This window comes from Meleagris gallopavo, chromosome 16 (assembly GCF_000146605.3).
Source record: "Meleagris gallopavo isolate NT-WF06-2002-E0010 breed Aviagen turkey brand Nicholas breeding stock chromosome 16, Turkey_5.1, whole genome shotgun sequence".
Taxonomy (NCBI): Eukaryota; Metazoa; Chordata; class Aves; order Galliformes; family Phasianidae; genus Meleagris; species Meleagris gallopavo.
In genome coordinates, this window is record NC_015026.2 from 14,722,821 (window position 1) to 14,739,745 (window position 16,925).

At 43.9% G+C, this 16,925-nt stretch overlaps 1 protein-coding gene across 4 annotated transcripts; it reads left to right on the forward strand.

The window, feature by feature from the left end:
* The first annotated feature begins 65 nt into the window (after positions 1 to 65).
* Positions 66 to 12,964, forward strand: LYRM1 (LYR motif containing 1). Of its 4 annotated transcripts, none has more exons than XM_031555888.1 (4): positions 66 to 155; positions 5,650 to 5,808; positions 7,785 to 7,877; positions 9,439 to 12,964. In XM_031555888.1, the coding sequence occupies exons 2-4, from the start codon at positions 5,650 to 5,652 to the stop codon at positions 9,553 to 9,555; spliced, it is 369 nt and encodes a 122-aa protein (XP_031411748.1). In that variant the 5' UTR covers positions 66 to 155; the 3' UTR covers positions 9,556 to 12,964. The 4 variants fall into 4 exon arrangements, with proteins under 4 accessions (XP_031411748.1, XP_003210884.1, XP_019476454.1 ...); XM_003210836.4 differs by lacking the exon at positions 66 to 155 and adding an exon at positions 531 to 717; XM_019620909.2 differs by lacking the exon at positions 66 to 155 and adding an exon at positions 3,950 to 4,421.
* The last annotated feature ends 3,961 nt before the right edge of the window (positions 12,965 to 16,925 follow it).

Below are 16,925 nucleotides of genomic sequence, written 5' to 3' on the forward strand. Positions count from 1 at the left end.
AGCACGACGCGCCGCGTTCCCCCAGGAGCGGCCGAGGAGCAGCAGCAGCGCGGACCGCTGCCGGGAACGCAGTTGCTGCACCGCGGTGCCGTGCCGGAGGTGCTCAGAGCTCGGCCCCGAGCGGGGCGCTGGAGGAGCGCGTCCGTGAGCAACAGGTGGGCTTTGCGGCCCCGCTCTGGGTGCTTGTGAGCATCGTGCGGGCTGAGCAAGGCCCGCGGGGAGCTGAGCTGTGCGTTCTGTGCTGCGTGTATTGCACTGCGTTAAAACCTCTTCTTCCCTTTGTGACTAACAGAGCTAAACGTGAGAGGGCATTTCTAAGTCTCTGAAATGAGTGGCAAGGCTGCACGATGCTAGGGGCGAGCTCAAAAAGGATGAGTTAAGTTAAGGGTTTCCACTTTTGTTTATTCAAATAAAGAGAATGTCATAGAATCCTCATTTTATGCAATTTCATTTGTTTGAAATTGCACTGGGAAACCAGTGATAAAATCCAAGCCCTCACTCTTACTACTTAATTCCATTCTTGTTATGTTCTGTTTCCTTTTTCTCACCAAAAGGCAACACCAACAGGCAGCCCCTTTGTAGAAGGGAGCTGAAAGGGCAGTCAGGTGCAGGCAGTGCTCCCAGGAAGCAGCAGAAAGGCAGCACAGGCACAGAGACTTCAGCTGTGTGAGAGGTGTTACTTGGTGTTTCAAACCACTTCAGCCTGCCAGCAGCAAGGTAATGGTGTTACAAATTAGACAGCCACTCCAAAGCCATCTTGCTTTCTTTCTGGTGTCATTACTGAACAACTCAATTCAATTGCTCTGTCATCAAATTTGCTGAGATTTATGGTTGTAGCAAACAATGAGAAATGCTTGGAATCAAATTGGTCTTTGGTGGAATTTTATTGAAACGTGCAGGTTTGTATCACTGGTGGAAATGAGGATGTAGTGTGGAACAGTGATCTTCCAGCTTAGTTCATTTTTCACCACATGACAACGGAATATTTTAGCTGTGATAGAAGTCTTGCTATTATTTGGTTTTGTCTGAATCTATAAAAGAAAAAGGTGTAAATGTTCCATTAAGAATGGAAAGCAGTGGAAATCAAACACAGTTTTTTGCCAGGTACAGACTGCAGGCACATAGCTGTCATAGATCACCATGTCTCTGATTTGAGTAAGAGAGAACAGAATTACTTTTATGGAAGGTGAATTCCAGAATTCAGTGTTGCTGGAAGGCAGCTCAGTGTGCAGCTGTCACAGAGCCTGGGCCCTCCTCTCCCTGACCGGCCACAGTGTGCCAGAGAAACGTGCCCGAGGGCGAGATTGCTGACCTCTTGTTGCTGTGTGTGGGTGTGAAACGAGCCTTATTGCTGTGTTAGCAGCAGGAGATGAGCTGCTTAGCTGAGTGCTATCATTTGGCTAAGCACTGGTTTTTGCATCTCTTTAAATGAATGTTAGCCAAGGAGTGCATTTAAAAATATGAGGTATAGATTCTTGTGCAGGTTGAAGCTGATCATGTTTTATACCGTAATGTTCATGCATTATGCTTTTGAATTACGTCACTTCATTCCACAGTTAGCCCAGCAATTTGCAGAGCAACCCTGCCAGTAGTGACCCAGGTGTCAGGCAGAGGGTGTACTGCCGCCAGGTAAAACATTTCACACCTGAGAAGCTCAAACCTCCCTTGTCAGGGGATTCCACGCAGCGTTTTGTTCCCTGCCTTCTCCTTTGGGCAGATATGCTTTCAGCATCATCATTAAGCATCTGTGTTCCTAATGCACGCCTTAATTAGCTTAGTTAGATCTTAATAAAGATCTGTTTTGAAATATCCATTTTTCCCTCTGAGCTTTCACCCTTTGTTCCCTAAAGCCCTTCTTGCGCTTCCTGCTTGCAGATTTGATGTTTAAAGTGAGTAGCAAATGACTGACTTGGAAGGATGACATGAAACAGACATGTAGTACAGCAGAGGAGCCGTGCAGTCGGGAAAGGGCTGCCCACACTGTGAATTCACTGCTCGCCAACAGGTGTCCGTGCCACTTGGCCCCCATCTGACACTGGACTGCTGGTGTCACCTCACAGTGCAGTTGACAGATTCTCTTCCTTGTTTTTGTATGCGCTTTTAATTTAAATGTTATGCAAACCTGCAAATAGCAAAAGAAGACAGGTGTTCAACTGGTTATTCAGGTCATTGAACTTCTGCACTGACCATCCAAAAAACCAAAGGCATGTGTGTTTGTTTCTTGAAAGAGAAACTTGCTTTTACCTTTTGTAGTCTAAAGGACTACTTGTTTTAATGAACACAACAAAAAAAAAACCTGCATTTCCATTGTGCAGTAACTCCTGAAAGCTCAAGGCGCCTTTGCAGGTTTGGGAACAGTGGGGCACTTGGAGCCGTGACCTGGCTGTTGGTAACGGGTTTGCAGGTAGATGAAAAGAAGGACACAGCCCCATGTGGTCAGGGCTGTGCCTCAGCATCCAGCAGTCGCTTCCTGGGGGGCTTGCTGACTCACCTGCCCTAGAGCAGCCTGCAACCCACCGCTTGGCACACTGCAGACCTACCTTCGACCTCTCCTTGTTTGCTGTATTGCAGTAAACACCCGAGATTTGCTCAGCAAATGGTATAGCTCTGTACTCTATGGCAAAAGTACCTGTGGGTAACATCTGTGGGCTGCATTCCACAGTGACACAAGTGGTGGCCACCGTGAGATGCACATTAGAGGGAAAGTACTGTAACATCCACTTTGTGTTCCAGAGCTGCGAACTCCTTTCTGTCCCACTCAGAGTCATTCTGCACACCCACAAAACTAATACAAGTAGTGTTACCTGCACTAATTCCTTACTTTCTTCCATATGCTTCTGTCGGTGTGGGTTCTGTTTGTAACAAAAAAAAATGGATCTCTTCTTCACATTTTAGGTTGAAAGTAATTTTTCTCTCTCTGTGGAATCACTCTCTCTTTGCATTCTGAGGTCAGAGTCTGACCCATGCTTTGAATTTTGTCCTGTCTGTTCTTGGCTCTGGAGGAGGAGGCACAGAGCTCCTCACACCTTCATGGATCTGTGCAGGAGCTGTGGAAATCATTAACTAAAGGCAGCTGCAGGAGGAGCTGGTTGCTGAGGGCATGTGGAGCTCTGCTTGCCATGTTTATCACCCCGCACGTGCAGGAAAGAGAACAGTGCTGCAGCAGGGGCTGTGCAGCCCTGTGTCTCTTCCAGCACCGAGACATTGCAGAACAGAGAAGTAAATTCCAGGGGGAGGAGAGGAAGCAGACAATGGCAGAAAAGAATGCTGCTCCTAAACTTCCAGGCAAAATCTTAATGAACAGATTCTTGTGATGTTTAAGGTCCAGAAGTATAAACTGTGATTACAGCTCTGAGGTACAGGTCCTGAGCTGTGGCCGCAGGAACTTGATGCAATTGGAATATCTATTCAAAACTTAGTTTCCCCTGAAATTATTCCTCTTATTTTTCTTTATGGATTATGTGAAAACCTAAATGGAAGCTCTCAAGAGCACACTCGTTTATTAGCACTGGGGAGCTGCAAGTGTGAGCAGCTCCCAGAGAACACCTGGGAACAGAAGCAGAGGGTGAGGCCGTGGTGTGGGACTCAGGCTGTGGGGCAGCCCTGTAACCAAGCTGCTGTTGTTTGGAAAAGAACACAGCAGGAAGCAATGATTTCTAAGATACAAGTGCATGTGTGGTTTTGTGTATGATTGATTTTATTTCTTTACCAGAATTTGAGCTGTAGAGTTAATAAAGTGAAGCATTTGTTCTGAAGTGATTGATGAGCTGGGGCTGCCTGTCTGTTCTATTGCAGGTACTTGCTCCCTGGAAATACCCTACATATTTACTAGAAATAGTTTCTGCTGGCTAAGAGAAATCAATTTGTATGTGGAGGAAAATATATGATTAGGTAAATATTTTAAAGTATGGAAATACAAATGTTCTCTCAATAATCAGAGAAAGAATTTCATGTCTGTATTTAAGATCCTCAGCAGAGTTTATGAAACAAGGAGCTTTCAGGTGATGGCGATGCTTACAGCAGAACAGGCTGGGAGTGAAGTGTCGGGAAGTTTTAGCCACAAGCACAGAGCACCAAATTGTGTCTTTGGGTCAGCACTGTGCCTCTTGGTAAGGGCGGGTGCCCTGGTGGGATCATCTCTCAGAGCTGTATGGCCTCATCTTGAACACTCTTTGCTTTCCCCAGAAACAGGAATTACTACAGACTACAGGGAAGTGAAACATCCAAGTTGCCAAACCTCTTGCAATAATGCGGGGGCATGTTTTAGGAATCAGATTCTGCAGTACACCAAGGTGATGGAAGGCCTTCTCTTCCCAGAGGCCAGTGGTGACCCTGCTTCTAACTGCTGTGATCTGATGTCAGGGTACATTCAGCAACTGGAGCTCCAAGTTGGCAAGTAGGTCTCGAGACAGCCCAGTCAGGTACTGTGCTCAGCATTCATTCCTCATTGCACTCATGCACTTACTTTGCAGCGCTGCTGCATTGTCCTTCAGGGACAGTAAAATACCTTTGACAATCCCTAAAGTCATCATTTTGGTGAATCTAATCCAGGTGGAGTGGGATCTGTCTTAGTGGCACCGCTTACACCACAAAGTACTCATTTACACAGAACGAGAATGGGATTTCATTCTTCATTTCTGACACAGATTCTTGGCACACCTGGAGTGTGGGTTCAACAGGTAGCCAGCTCTCCAAAAATTGGGGCGCTCAGGACTTTCCTAAACTCACTGTCGGTCTGCCTCCTGTGATGCTCAGATAACATTGCTTTCATCACCTCTTCATCACATCAGACTCTGGCTGAATCATTGCTACATACTGCAGTAGCGCAGCGAACGAGCTGCTTCACATCTGGCACCGTGTACAATTAATGAATATACCAACGTTCTGGTATAGCAGTGTGCATTTAATGAATATACAGATGTTCAGGTATAACAGAGAGCTTGGCTATGATGTTGTTATACCAAAGCAGAAAACAGAAACGATAGGTACACTCACCCATATCCTGGGCTCACGTGGGAAACTCCAGTGGAGTGGGTCTCCATCAGAGACCCTTCTCCACTGTTGGTCAGCTCTTCAATGGGTCCAGGAGAGGTGCAGCCAGGCTCCGCCCCTTCCTGCAGCACAGCTGAATTGCCTTCACCTGTGCTCCCATGGCTGACTCACTGCTCGCCTCAGTGGTCAATCAGAGCTTCAGGCCGTGATTCAGCAGCCCCACGCACACCGATACTGGTATTCAGCAGTGCTGTAGTGCTGCCTTTGTGTGTGTGACTCACAGATCTGAAGGCACTAGCACAGACAGGGTCAGTGTTGTTACAGCACAACTGGGACACCTCAGAGTTTCGGTGACTCGCCCAATGCCTGTTGCAAAATAGCAGTGAAAGAAAACGTGGCCATTCCTGAGCTGGTGGTTGGTTCAGCAAAGCACTGCAAGTGCTCAGGCTGCCTGCTCTGGGGCAGATTTAAGTCTCCGTGCCAATATTTTGCTGGACTGGGTCTTCAGGTTTCAACAGCTAATTGCTTTTTACAGCTACTTCAGTTCTTTCTTTATGTGGTGGAAATACTCTTAAGCCAATTGAATTGTGTAGAAAAACAGAACATGTGGTGGTCTTTGACATACATTGGGGCTTTTGTGGTGTTGGTTTGTTTCAGATGACAGCAGTCACACGACAAGAAGTGCTGGGCCTTTACCGCAAGATATTCCGGATAGCCAAGAAATGGCAGTCGGCATCGGGACGGGCGGAAGAAACTGCTGCAGAGAAGGAGTACATTATAAAAGAAGCCAAAACATTGTTCCGAAAAAACAAAGATGTAAGTGAGTGTCATTGCAGGTTTCAGTTTCTGACTCCTTTTGTTGTGCTATGCATGTTCCTTGGCTGGATCCCAAGGTGTGAATATAAGAAATGGTTTCCCAAATTTCCTTCACCATAAATGCCTGTACAAACACATTCTAAGGTGCATTTGAGTTACAATTTATTATTTCAGGGGTGAAATTCAGTAAGAAAAGTCAACCCCTCTGAGATCTTCATTAACTCTTGAGGAAGGCCAGCCACATCACCTCGATGAGCACTGCTCGTGCTGTGCGCTGTGCTGCTCGGTGAGTTGATCCAACCACCGCCAGTAAGGACTCAGCCAACCTCCTGCCATCTCCAAAGGAAACAGAGTCCCAAAAAATGAAAAATTATGGTTGAAGGATGAGTGTTCAACAAAAAATGGACAGAGGAGTACTTTTTTGCCAAGACAGCTAATACAGCACTGCTTAATTTGCAAGGAAATTGTGTCTGATTTGAAGGAGTACTGTTTGAAAAGTAATTATGTGCAAACACATGCTGCAAATTCAGTGCGTACCAAGGAATGTTGTGTAAAGAGAAATAGCAAAACTGAAAAGAATGTCTTCTCAACATTTTTTTTTCTAAAGTTACACCTTAGATAGACTCTAATATAGAAGCTTGTAGAAGTAGCAAATCTGATAGCAAAAACATCACACCCACTGACTGATGGTGAGTTTATTGAGCAATGGATGGAAAGCGTGGCAGATACAATTTGTCCTGATTAAAATCCAGTTTTCTAACACTGGTTTGTCTCACCAGACTGTAGCCAGGTGAAGTGAAGAAACAGGAACATCTATCAAAAGAAATTTGGACAGTAGAATTGCTAATTTCAAATTTTAACTTTTGGTGATAGATAAAGGTGCTGATGCTACAGCTATGGTTCAACTTGTTGTCATTTGAGGTATTATAACGAATATAATGTCACTGAAGAAATGGCTGCTTTGGTGCCACTAAAAGACACAACTCAATCTCTTGATTTGTATGAAGCTGTAGAAACTACATCGAAGTGATTTTCTTTAATCTTTGTCAACATATCTGGTACAGCTACTGATGAAACCTGGCAATGTTTGGTAAAAAAAAAAAAAAGAGGGACTTAGAAAATTGATAGCAGGATGCTCTGAAAGCTGTGCCTTCTATTGGAGGCAGCACTGATTGTTGGTGGGATGGCAGCAGAGGTTGAACCTTCCCACCAGTACTCCATTATTTTTTATTTGCTGTGTGACAAATCTGACAGAGTGGGGCACTCTGACAGAATGGTATCTGACATGGAAGTGTGGATGAATGACAGTGGTGTCACTGAACTCCTCCACCTGGAAAAATGGCACCCACTGACATTCATCAATGCTTGTGAAAAATGATAGAGATTTTTCTTTACCAAATAGTGTTACTTTGTTCTTTGTAGCTGTTGTCGTTTCCTTGAGAATAATTAGGAGGCATTCTGTCACGTGTCCTCTGCTGCCGTCTGTCACATGGAAACAAAATGAAATAGGAGGCATTATTTTTGGAGCAGGCATTGTAGTCCAATTCAGTGCAGGACTAAATTCAGCTGATGTAAAAATCACACTTAAGTGCAGATGAACAATACATTTCTGACTTCAGTGTGAGTTTAAGGACAGAATGACACTCATGTCACCCTTCTCTTTCCCTTTCTGCCTTGCATCGTGATGAATGCACGAGTGTGGCTTTTCATGGAGGTAGCGCTAGTTTATGCACGTATTGTCTTTTTTACAGAGAAAACACCAAATTTGAGTAAAACCCTCCTCTACTCTCAGTCCTCATAGCCTCTGGGTACTGCTACTTAGTGCCATTGAGCTCAGACGTACAGATGTGAAAAACTCTATCATCATATCCTTGGAACTGCAAAGAGGAAGGGAAAGAAATAAAAAGGCTTGAGTTTTGAAATGCTGATTTTTGTATTTGTACAAAATACTAATTTTTAACTCACTGTTATCTTAGGTGACAGATCCAAAGCTGATTCAGCAGTGCATAGAAGAATGTGAAGCAAGAATAGAAATTGGACTTCACTACAACATCCCCTACCCAAGACCTGTGAGTATGTCTGTTCACCACAGGTGCACCTCGTTAGCTCCCCCTGACACTCAAATCATAAACCCATACTACTGTCATCATGCCACACATCCCACCTGTGTTCAGGTGCTCTGTTAAATCAGAGCCAGGTAAGCCAGGTGCATGCAGACACTCTCTCCCACTTGCTGTAAGTCAGCTTGTTTCCTCTCTAGGAGTCAAACCCCGCTGTTGTTGTGTGAGAGGAGTTCTGGGGACTGTCACTGTGTGAGCAGCTTCACTGCTCAATGGATTGCAGAGAAAGATGGTAATAGAATTAAATCCATTTGTTCATCTTTTCATGTAATAAGAGACTAGAACGGAATAAAACTATTTAATTACATTATATGTGTCATAGACCTAATCATTTTCATGGCCTGTGCTGCCTGTAACTATTCTCCTTGGCATAGATCAGGTCTTAGAAAACACCTTCCTGCCTTGCTGCTTCTTCTCACCTGTCCCTAGAGAAAAACCTGCCCAAGATGAGGGAAATTAGTGAAGGTGCAGCAATGTCATCTGTTGCACCATGCAGTATAGTTTCTTCAGTGTCCAGCTGTTCCTGTCGGCATTACTACACGCTGCCTCCCACACTGCCCTCCAAAGGCACTGCCTTTGTTCTCCTGCTGATTAGTTTACATTTTCACATCAAGAAATGTTACTTACCAAGGTGGTTGTGGTCCAAATTAATTTGCATCTTATTGGATGCTTGCCTAAAATACCTTCACTTTTAGCATGTCTTGCACATACAGCTTGCTCTTTTTCTCTACTATGCAGAATAACAGCGAGCATCTGGCAAGCTGTGATCCTAGAAAGGAGCATGAGAACATATGCTTTGCATCCATTTCAAACCCTTAAGGGGTGGTCCTGTATCAGTCCTCTCATATAAACTAAGCCATCAGTACCTTTATTACTATTTGCACCTAAAGCACTGTCTTAAAGGGTGAAGCTCCAGCAGCAATAGCATCTGCTGCTGACACTGACCTTTTTTCCATTGCTTGGGGCATACAGCTGTGTGACTCCCACTGTATAAGGACTGTCAGGCAGAGGAGGAGCTGTTACCTGTTGCCCCTTCAGCTTCTGGAACCAATGACACTGGCTGTGCATTTTTGTATGGTATATATGATGATGACAATAAGAAGGCAGTATTTCTAGACACAGATGTGGCTTGCTGGCTAGGTATGAGGAAAGCATACTGCTTTCAGACTTCTGCTCAGGAACTTAACAGGTTTTCTGTGTCTTGCTGTTTTGGAATACTGCTTGCAGATATACTTCAGCAGTGTTATTGTCACAATCTGATTGCAAATTGCAAACCAGAATTAACAAAACCCAATGTTTAAGGCCTCAGAGTCACACCACTGATCAATCCTCAGAGAGTTCTTTGCCCAGAAATCTAATAACCTGACTTCAAACAGAGTGGTTGCCCTCTTCAAAGTGTGAAGGAATTATTGAAAATTCAGTGAAATAGTCTGTGTATGTGTGTTTTTTTTCTCTTTTTTTTTTGGTAACATCTCCTTTTGCACCTGACTGGTGGGATTTTCTTTTCCAGATCCATCTGCCTCCCATGGGTCTTACCCAGAAAAAAGGCCGTACGTTTCGACACCAAGAAAAGTTGAGGAAGATTTCTAAGCCAATATACCTGAAATCCCATGATGAAATTTCATAACCCATCATTTCAGAAGTGATGCATTGGGATTGTAGTGCAGGTGGTTTGTGTGTACAGCTGTGAATGAAGCTGTTCTGGTCACTTTCTCCCATATCACCTGAGGCCTCACCAGAAAGCCATGGATGTGATGCTCACGATGGCCAGGGCTGGGCTGGTATTTGCTGCAGTTCAGCCACTGACCAATCAATAAAAGTGGCACTTGGCAAGGAGTGAGGTGTGATACTTCAACATCAGTACAAATTACAACAGTTTTTCAAATCCTCTTAATCCATAGAAGGATTCTTCTGTTGTTTGGGGATTACATATGCTCAGTTATGATTCAGGGCAAGGGTCAGCAAAAAGAAATGTGCTGGTTTCATAGTACCTTTATGATGCAGTGTATTTTCTAAAGAGGCAGTAGCAAAGGGATGACAGGGATGAAAGGGATTTCTTTTTTTGCAGACTGCTCAGCAATAGCCCAGAGCCTTTGTGTCAGCTCCTTTCCCCCATCCTTTAGAGAGGAGGTGGATGTGAAATTCCATGTTTGGAATTCTGCTACGGAACAAAAAGCATAACACTCTGTGTTGGGTTCCTCTTATTCTCATGTAAAAACTAACTGCAGACTTTCCCCTCAGGGTATCGCCACTGGTGAAGCTTAAGCTAGTTGTGGAATCTCTGCCTTTTCACATGGTGAGCCTGCCAACAAAACTAGCATCTCAGCCTTCTCAGCAGATACTGCAGCGTTAGGTTTTAACCTAATATTGCAGATGGAATCACATCTTTAACAGTAAAAGAAACTTTTCAGTCTCCTAAGTTCAGAGAACACTGACCCTGGAAGTGTTCAAGGAACATTTGGATTTTGTGTTGAGGGATATGGTTTAGTGAGAACTATTGGTGACCTTGAAGATCTTTTCCAACCTTGGTGTTTCATGAATGGAAGTGAGATGACAGCTCTTTTTCCCTGGCCACGATTACTTTGGCTGTGTTTGAGCCCTCTGCTTCCCAGATCTCCAGAGGCAAGTTGGCAAAGCCTTCCCTGCTTCAGACTGGGACGAGTGATAAGGCCAAGTAGCCCACAAGAGCCACTCTGTGCTGGGAGACATCATGAGCACAGCCCACAGTTGCTTGAAGGACAAGAGGCATGAGCTACAGTTGCTCCAACCAGAAGTTAGTGGTGGCAACAAAGCACATTTGACCAATGCAGTGTGTATTACTTTCTATTAATGTGGGCAAAACTCAATGAAATCTCATTTTCTCAGCTCTCCAACTCCTGAACTCTCCAAGTCCCAGCAGAAAGAAGATGACAGAGATATTCTTGTCTGCCTTAAAAATAGGTTTAAACTGATGACATGTGAAACAGAATGACGGGTCCCCCCAGGGAATGTGCTTAGAAGAATGAAAAATTACCATTTCAGGCAGGTGAGAAAGTGCAAGGGAACAAGGAGGAGAGCTGGTCAGTGTGATGGGCACTGCCCAGCCCCACTTCTGGCTACCCTTAATAGCTCCAGCCCACAAAGGTATATGTTCCCAGGTTGTTATTTCCTGGGAATGCCTCATGGAAGAAGAACCCTGCACTGAACATGTAGAACTGTTGTTCTGCCTGTCCATGTGGACTCTGCCAATTCCTACTGCCAGGAAAACACAGAACAGAACTCCCTTCATCTAGGAAGAGGGAGATGATGGAAGTCAGAGACAGTAAGAAATAATATGATTATACACTGCTTCATCCTTCACAAACACTGTTCTCCTGTCCTTAGTTCTGATACATCAGTGTAAGGAGATATTAGCTGAGCAAACCAAAATCACAGAATCATAGAATCACCAAGGCTGGAAATGGTGGAGAGAGAAGGATTTTGAATGGAAGTTTAGGCACTTTCTTTGTCATGAAATTACAGCTCGAATCTTTTTAACAATTCGTATGGCTAACAAAATGTGACTCACCAGGCAAATAAATCGTGTAAACGAGCACTCTGAATTTACTGTCTGTGTTACAGTCACAACTCTTTCCTGAGTGAGCATCCATCCCAAAAATTGCAGACTACTTACATCAAATGGAAGTCACAGTATGAGTTTAGTTCTGAGAGGAAGGAGAACCAGCCTCAAAAGTGCTGTGCTGGGGAGGTCAGAGGAGGCAGATTTCTCAGCCAGCACTTGTATTAACTTCCAAGGGCCATGCAAACTGTGAAGAAATGTTCCTATGCATTAATTTCAATTGCAGGAAGATGCTGTCCTAAAATGCCTCCTAGTTCCTGAGAGTCTGTGATGCACTGGATTCCTGCACTTCTTCAACTCCCCCTTACTCTCCTTCCAGTAAATTCTGCCTGTTCCCTGTGCATCACTCTACTTGGAGGGTCTGAAAGCAGTTCACTTGATGTTATTTCTGAAGGAAATTTCTGAAGGAAAGCTGAGCCAGCTGTCTGGACAACTCAGGTGAACAGGTCAGCAGGGCAGGTGTGGTTTGTGGGTACGACATCTGGCCTTGAATATCTGAATGTCTTCTTTCTGGAAATCCTCATTCCACCAAGAGAAAGATTACAGGTAGCCAAGGACTTAGGAAATCAAACTGAGCACTAACGTTAGCAACATCAGTGCATCTCAGACATGGCATCCACTTACCTGGTGTGCCCCACACTCCATTTCTAGGGGTGAAAAAACTCTCCTTACACTGTGGCAGTGATATGATCTCTTCCAAGGGAAGCGTCACAGCAGTGAGAAGGAATAAGTCATCTGATGTATCCTAGTGATGCATGTTTGCTCCTGTAACACACTTAGATCCTGTTTATGGCCCCACTGCCTATCTGTCAGAACCAATGCCAGTAACATTCATCTTTTATCCACAGACAGAATGTCACTTACCTGATCGTACCTGTATGTTCAGTTTCAGAAATACAAATTACAAGAGGGACCTTCAAGATCTGCACCTGTCACTAATATTTCTAATTATCCAAATATTCTAGCTTACAGGAGCTTGTCAGAAGAACCTGGGTCCTTTTTGCCTTCTCATTGTATCATTTTCTCTTCGTAACTCAACAAGTATAGAATCAGAGGCAGTACTTTCTACTTCTGAAACATCACTTTGTACAGAAAAGGTGTAAGAAAAAGTTTGGTCTCCTGAGAAAGTATTCTGGCCCTGCCTGTTGTGCAGCATCCCTCACTGAACTTCCCTCTGCTGTTTTTGAGGAAGGAATGCTTTCGTTCTGTAATGCCTGTATACAGTATTCCCTTATCTGCCTGGAGTTATTAGTAAGGCTGAGAATTTAGATTTTCAGAAATTATAGATATTTTTCTCTTCTGGTTTGTAATAAGAGTTTCAAATTGAGAAATACTAAGCCTGCAGAGCCAGATATTCTGCTACTGTCATGGAATTTCATGGAATTTCAGCTGTCCACCTTTCCCATTTTCATAATGGAATTAAAGTCAGTCCAACTAATGGTCGTTTTTTTGTTTGTTTTTTTTTAAATGCATCTCGGGCAAGAAAGATTGTGAACTCCAATGTCTAACATGTTTATCATGTTTATTTTTCTTCAGGAAGGTCAAGAGAAAGTTGGAAAGTTCATTTGAGTAATGGACAAGAAGCTGGACATGAGCCAGCAGTGTGCGTTTGCAGCCCGGAGGCCAACTGTGTTCTGGGCTGCATTAAAAAGGGGTGGCCAGCAGGGAGAGGGAGGTGATTGTCCCCCTCTACTCAGCTCTTATGAGGCCCCATCTGCAGTGCTGCATCCAGGGCCTGGGGCCCCCAGCACAGGAATGGCTGTTTACAAGGATGAGTGGTGATAGGACAAGGGGGAATGGTTTAAACTGAGCCAGGGGAGGTTTAGGTTGGATATGAGGAGGAAGTTTTTCAGCCAGAGGGTGGTGAGGCAGTGGAACAGGTTGCCAAGGAGGCTGTGGATGCCCCATCCCTACAGGCATTCAAGGCCAGGCTGGATGTGGCTCTGGGCAGCCTGGTCTGCTGGTTGGCGACCTGCACATAGCAGGGGGTTGGAACTGGATGAGCATTGTGCTCCTTTGCAACCGAGGACATTCTATGGTTCCATAATGGCAAGAATTGCAGAAGAATCTCTAGCAGTAAATTCCACTGCTTTTCCTCTGCGATAAAGGCAGCCCAGTACATTGCATACTTCTTCCAGATGTCAGTAATCATTAAGTAAAGCAACTCAGCTGCTCCTGACCCTCACAAAGGGGAACATGACAAAGTGGCTCCTCTAAAGAATTCCCTCTTTTCTAGATGTTTAGTTTATCTGTACAAAACCTTCATTTACATCTTTAAATATGTTCTCAGCCTGGAGAAACTCAGTCCTCCAGTTCTAAGTTCTTTTTTTCGGTGTTAAGAGCACAAAGTGAGTCACTGAGCCATGTAAGCTCAAGACTAGGTGGAGAGCAGAGCTCCTTCCCAGAGCAGTGATGATTCTGCTGCTCAGGGATGGGTCCAACTGGCGGCCAGCCGAGCGCTGAGCAGTTGGGCTGTGCCCAGAACCAACACATCTCTCACAGGAACATTAAGGTTGGAAAAGACCCCTGAGATCATCTAGTCCAACCATCCACCTACCACCAATATAGCCCACTAAACCATGTCCTTAAGTACCACATCTACACATTTATTGAACACCACTAGGGATGCTGACGACACCCCTTCCCTGGGCAGTCTGTTCCAATGCCTAAACACTTTCTGAGAAGAAATTCTTCCTAATATCCAACCATTTAATAATGGCATTTTAAAGTATGGCTGATGCTTGACTCAGCCTTCCAATAGCAGAGAAAATCAATGGGTGTAGGTAGGGAAGGTGACTATGTGCCTCTTGCCACCAGTCAGTTGCTGGAGTGAAAATTTGCCCCATTTACTCACAGATAAAATTCAGTCATACTTGAGCAGATAAGAGTCTGGAAGAACTAAGACTGGAAACCATCAGTCTCTGATGACCAACTTTGCCATTGAGGCTACAAGGCCTGCCAACAATTGCCCCTGAATCAGACCTAATGTATAGCAGCTTTATACCACTACAGCAAAGCTATGCTCTCCAAGTACACCATGCACTAACTGCTTAAACCGATGGCTTTGCTTGTAGAGTAGAATTACAATGGGGACTTTCGTTGTAGAGGTTAACACCTGCTAACATCCCTAACTGGCAGAAACGTGTGAATAGCTGCAATGCTGTAGAGAAGCAGCTGAAGTCAGAAAAATATCATAATATCATACAAACTTCCATTATTCTAAAAATGATGGGGTTCCGAACAAGGTTGTCATGGCTGCTACATTTGTTGCATGCACTACACCCTAACTCCAGGTAACCTCTGCTATTTTTACACCTTTCTTTGCCATGTAACATCCTTTCCTAATGACAGTTTTAAATGTACTACTGCTTCATACTACACATTTAAGCACTGCAGTGTACCCTCCTTTTCCAGCCTTTCTTCTCTGAGCCAGCTTTACCCACAAGATACTTCACGCTTCAAGGAGACAGCTACAGTTTCACCAGGGGAGGCAAAAGAAAAATGCAGCACAAAGAAGCTAGTCTAACATTGAGAGAAATATCAAGAAATATCAAGAAATAGAAATGTTAAATCCCTTAGGGTGGATTAAAAAAACATAACTCCAGTTCATCTCCAAGCACTGTATTTTGCAATGAAATTTTACTCCACATTCTTCCCTCAGGAAAAACCTGCTCCAACTAATCAGACCTTTGTTTTTTAAAGTTCAAAACAAAGGCAAGAAGGGCTATGCAGCATTCATGCCCTCACTGCCAAGGGCTCCATTTAGCTTTTTACAAGCAAATGATTCTTTCACCACCAGGAACCACAAAACTCTGTCTTCCAAATCAGCCTTCTAAAGCTCCCCAGCACAAATCAAAAGGCTCTTCTACCCTTCTTCAACCCTCCACAAGCCTTCACAATGCCGTCATTTCAGATGATGTCCCTCATGTTCATATCCCTCATATTCATATCCCTCTGTCCCCTCTGATGTCACATTGGCATCATTAGTAATCCGTTATTGATCTGATAACTGCAATCAGATGCAGCTATTCAGAAACATAGTAATGACTTTTTTTTTTTTAAAGCATGTACTGTATTTCAGCGAATTCTAATCATATTAAAAGTAGAAACCATCCCCGTTAATTTCATGAAATCTAAGAAAAGACTGTGGTTTTAGAAGACCAATTTTAATTAACCTTACCTTAAGATCTTATAGATCTTCTGAAACCTCATTCTCTTCTCAAGAAAGGTTGTCCCAGTGATAGCTGTGCAGTCATGTTGATGTACTGCCGGTCCTGCTTGAGCTGTAGGGGTCGAAGGCAGGGATGGGGATGATCTTTGTGTATTTCCTAATCTTTATGGCTAGGTAATTCCGTGAAAAAAAGATATGACCCCAAATTAGTGGATGCAGTGGTTTGTTGGTTGTTGGTTTTTTGTGTGTGGTTTTTTTTTTTATTTTTTTTTTTATGTTTGCTTTGATCTCTGTTGTTCCCTTGAATTGCATATATCAAAATTCTAAGAATCCATCTTTGGTACAAAATAGTAGATGATTATTAGTCTGACACGAGGTACAATAGACTGTGGGAGAAAGGAAACTTAGCTCCACTGATCAGGCACCTGGGATAAGTATGTCATTAATACAGAAATTTAATAGCTACTGGATGACGAGACAAGCATGCTGCTCCAGGAAATGGCAGGCTCCTTCTGCACGTGCTTTCCAGAATTCTTCCATGGAAATTCTAACGCACATATCCACGGAGTATCAGTGATTATTGTTTTACAGAACAGCTCTGGCAGTTCATTCTAGTGGAAGATTAGTTGTAAAACTACTGTGCTGAGAAGAGACTGTTCTCAAGTGCTCGCTCCTTGTTCTACATCCTCCGGGATGCAAGGTGTAGGCAAATCCAGAAAGTCCTATTTGCAAGAGTTGTGGATTAGATTCCCATTGAAATCAGCAGCAAAACTCCCTGAGCCCAATTTTATCTGGGGATAAACAAACAAAAAGGCCCAATAGTAGCAGCAAGGTGAGGGAATGGCCTCAAGTTGTTCCAGGGAGTTCAGGCCGGGTATCAGGAAACATTTCTCCTCTGAAAGAGGGGTCAGGAGCTGGAATGGGCTCTGCCCAGGGGGACTGGGGAGCCACTGCCCCTGAAGGGGTTCAGGAACTGCGTAGATGTACTGAGGGACATGGTTTGGTGGGAAATGGTGGTGGTAGGTGGATGGTTGGACTGATCTCAGAGATATTTTCCAACCTCAGTGATTCAGTGATTCTATGACTTACTCATTTTTGTGCAGGGGGTGAGAACTGCCAAAGAAATGTAGGAAATTTGGGGCTGTATTAAAGCCAGCAGTAAATAGCGGTATTTAAAAATAAACAAAATAGTAATAATAAATTAAAATAAAAAAACAACAAACAGCCA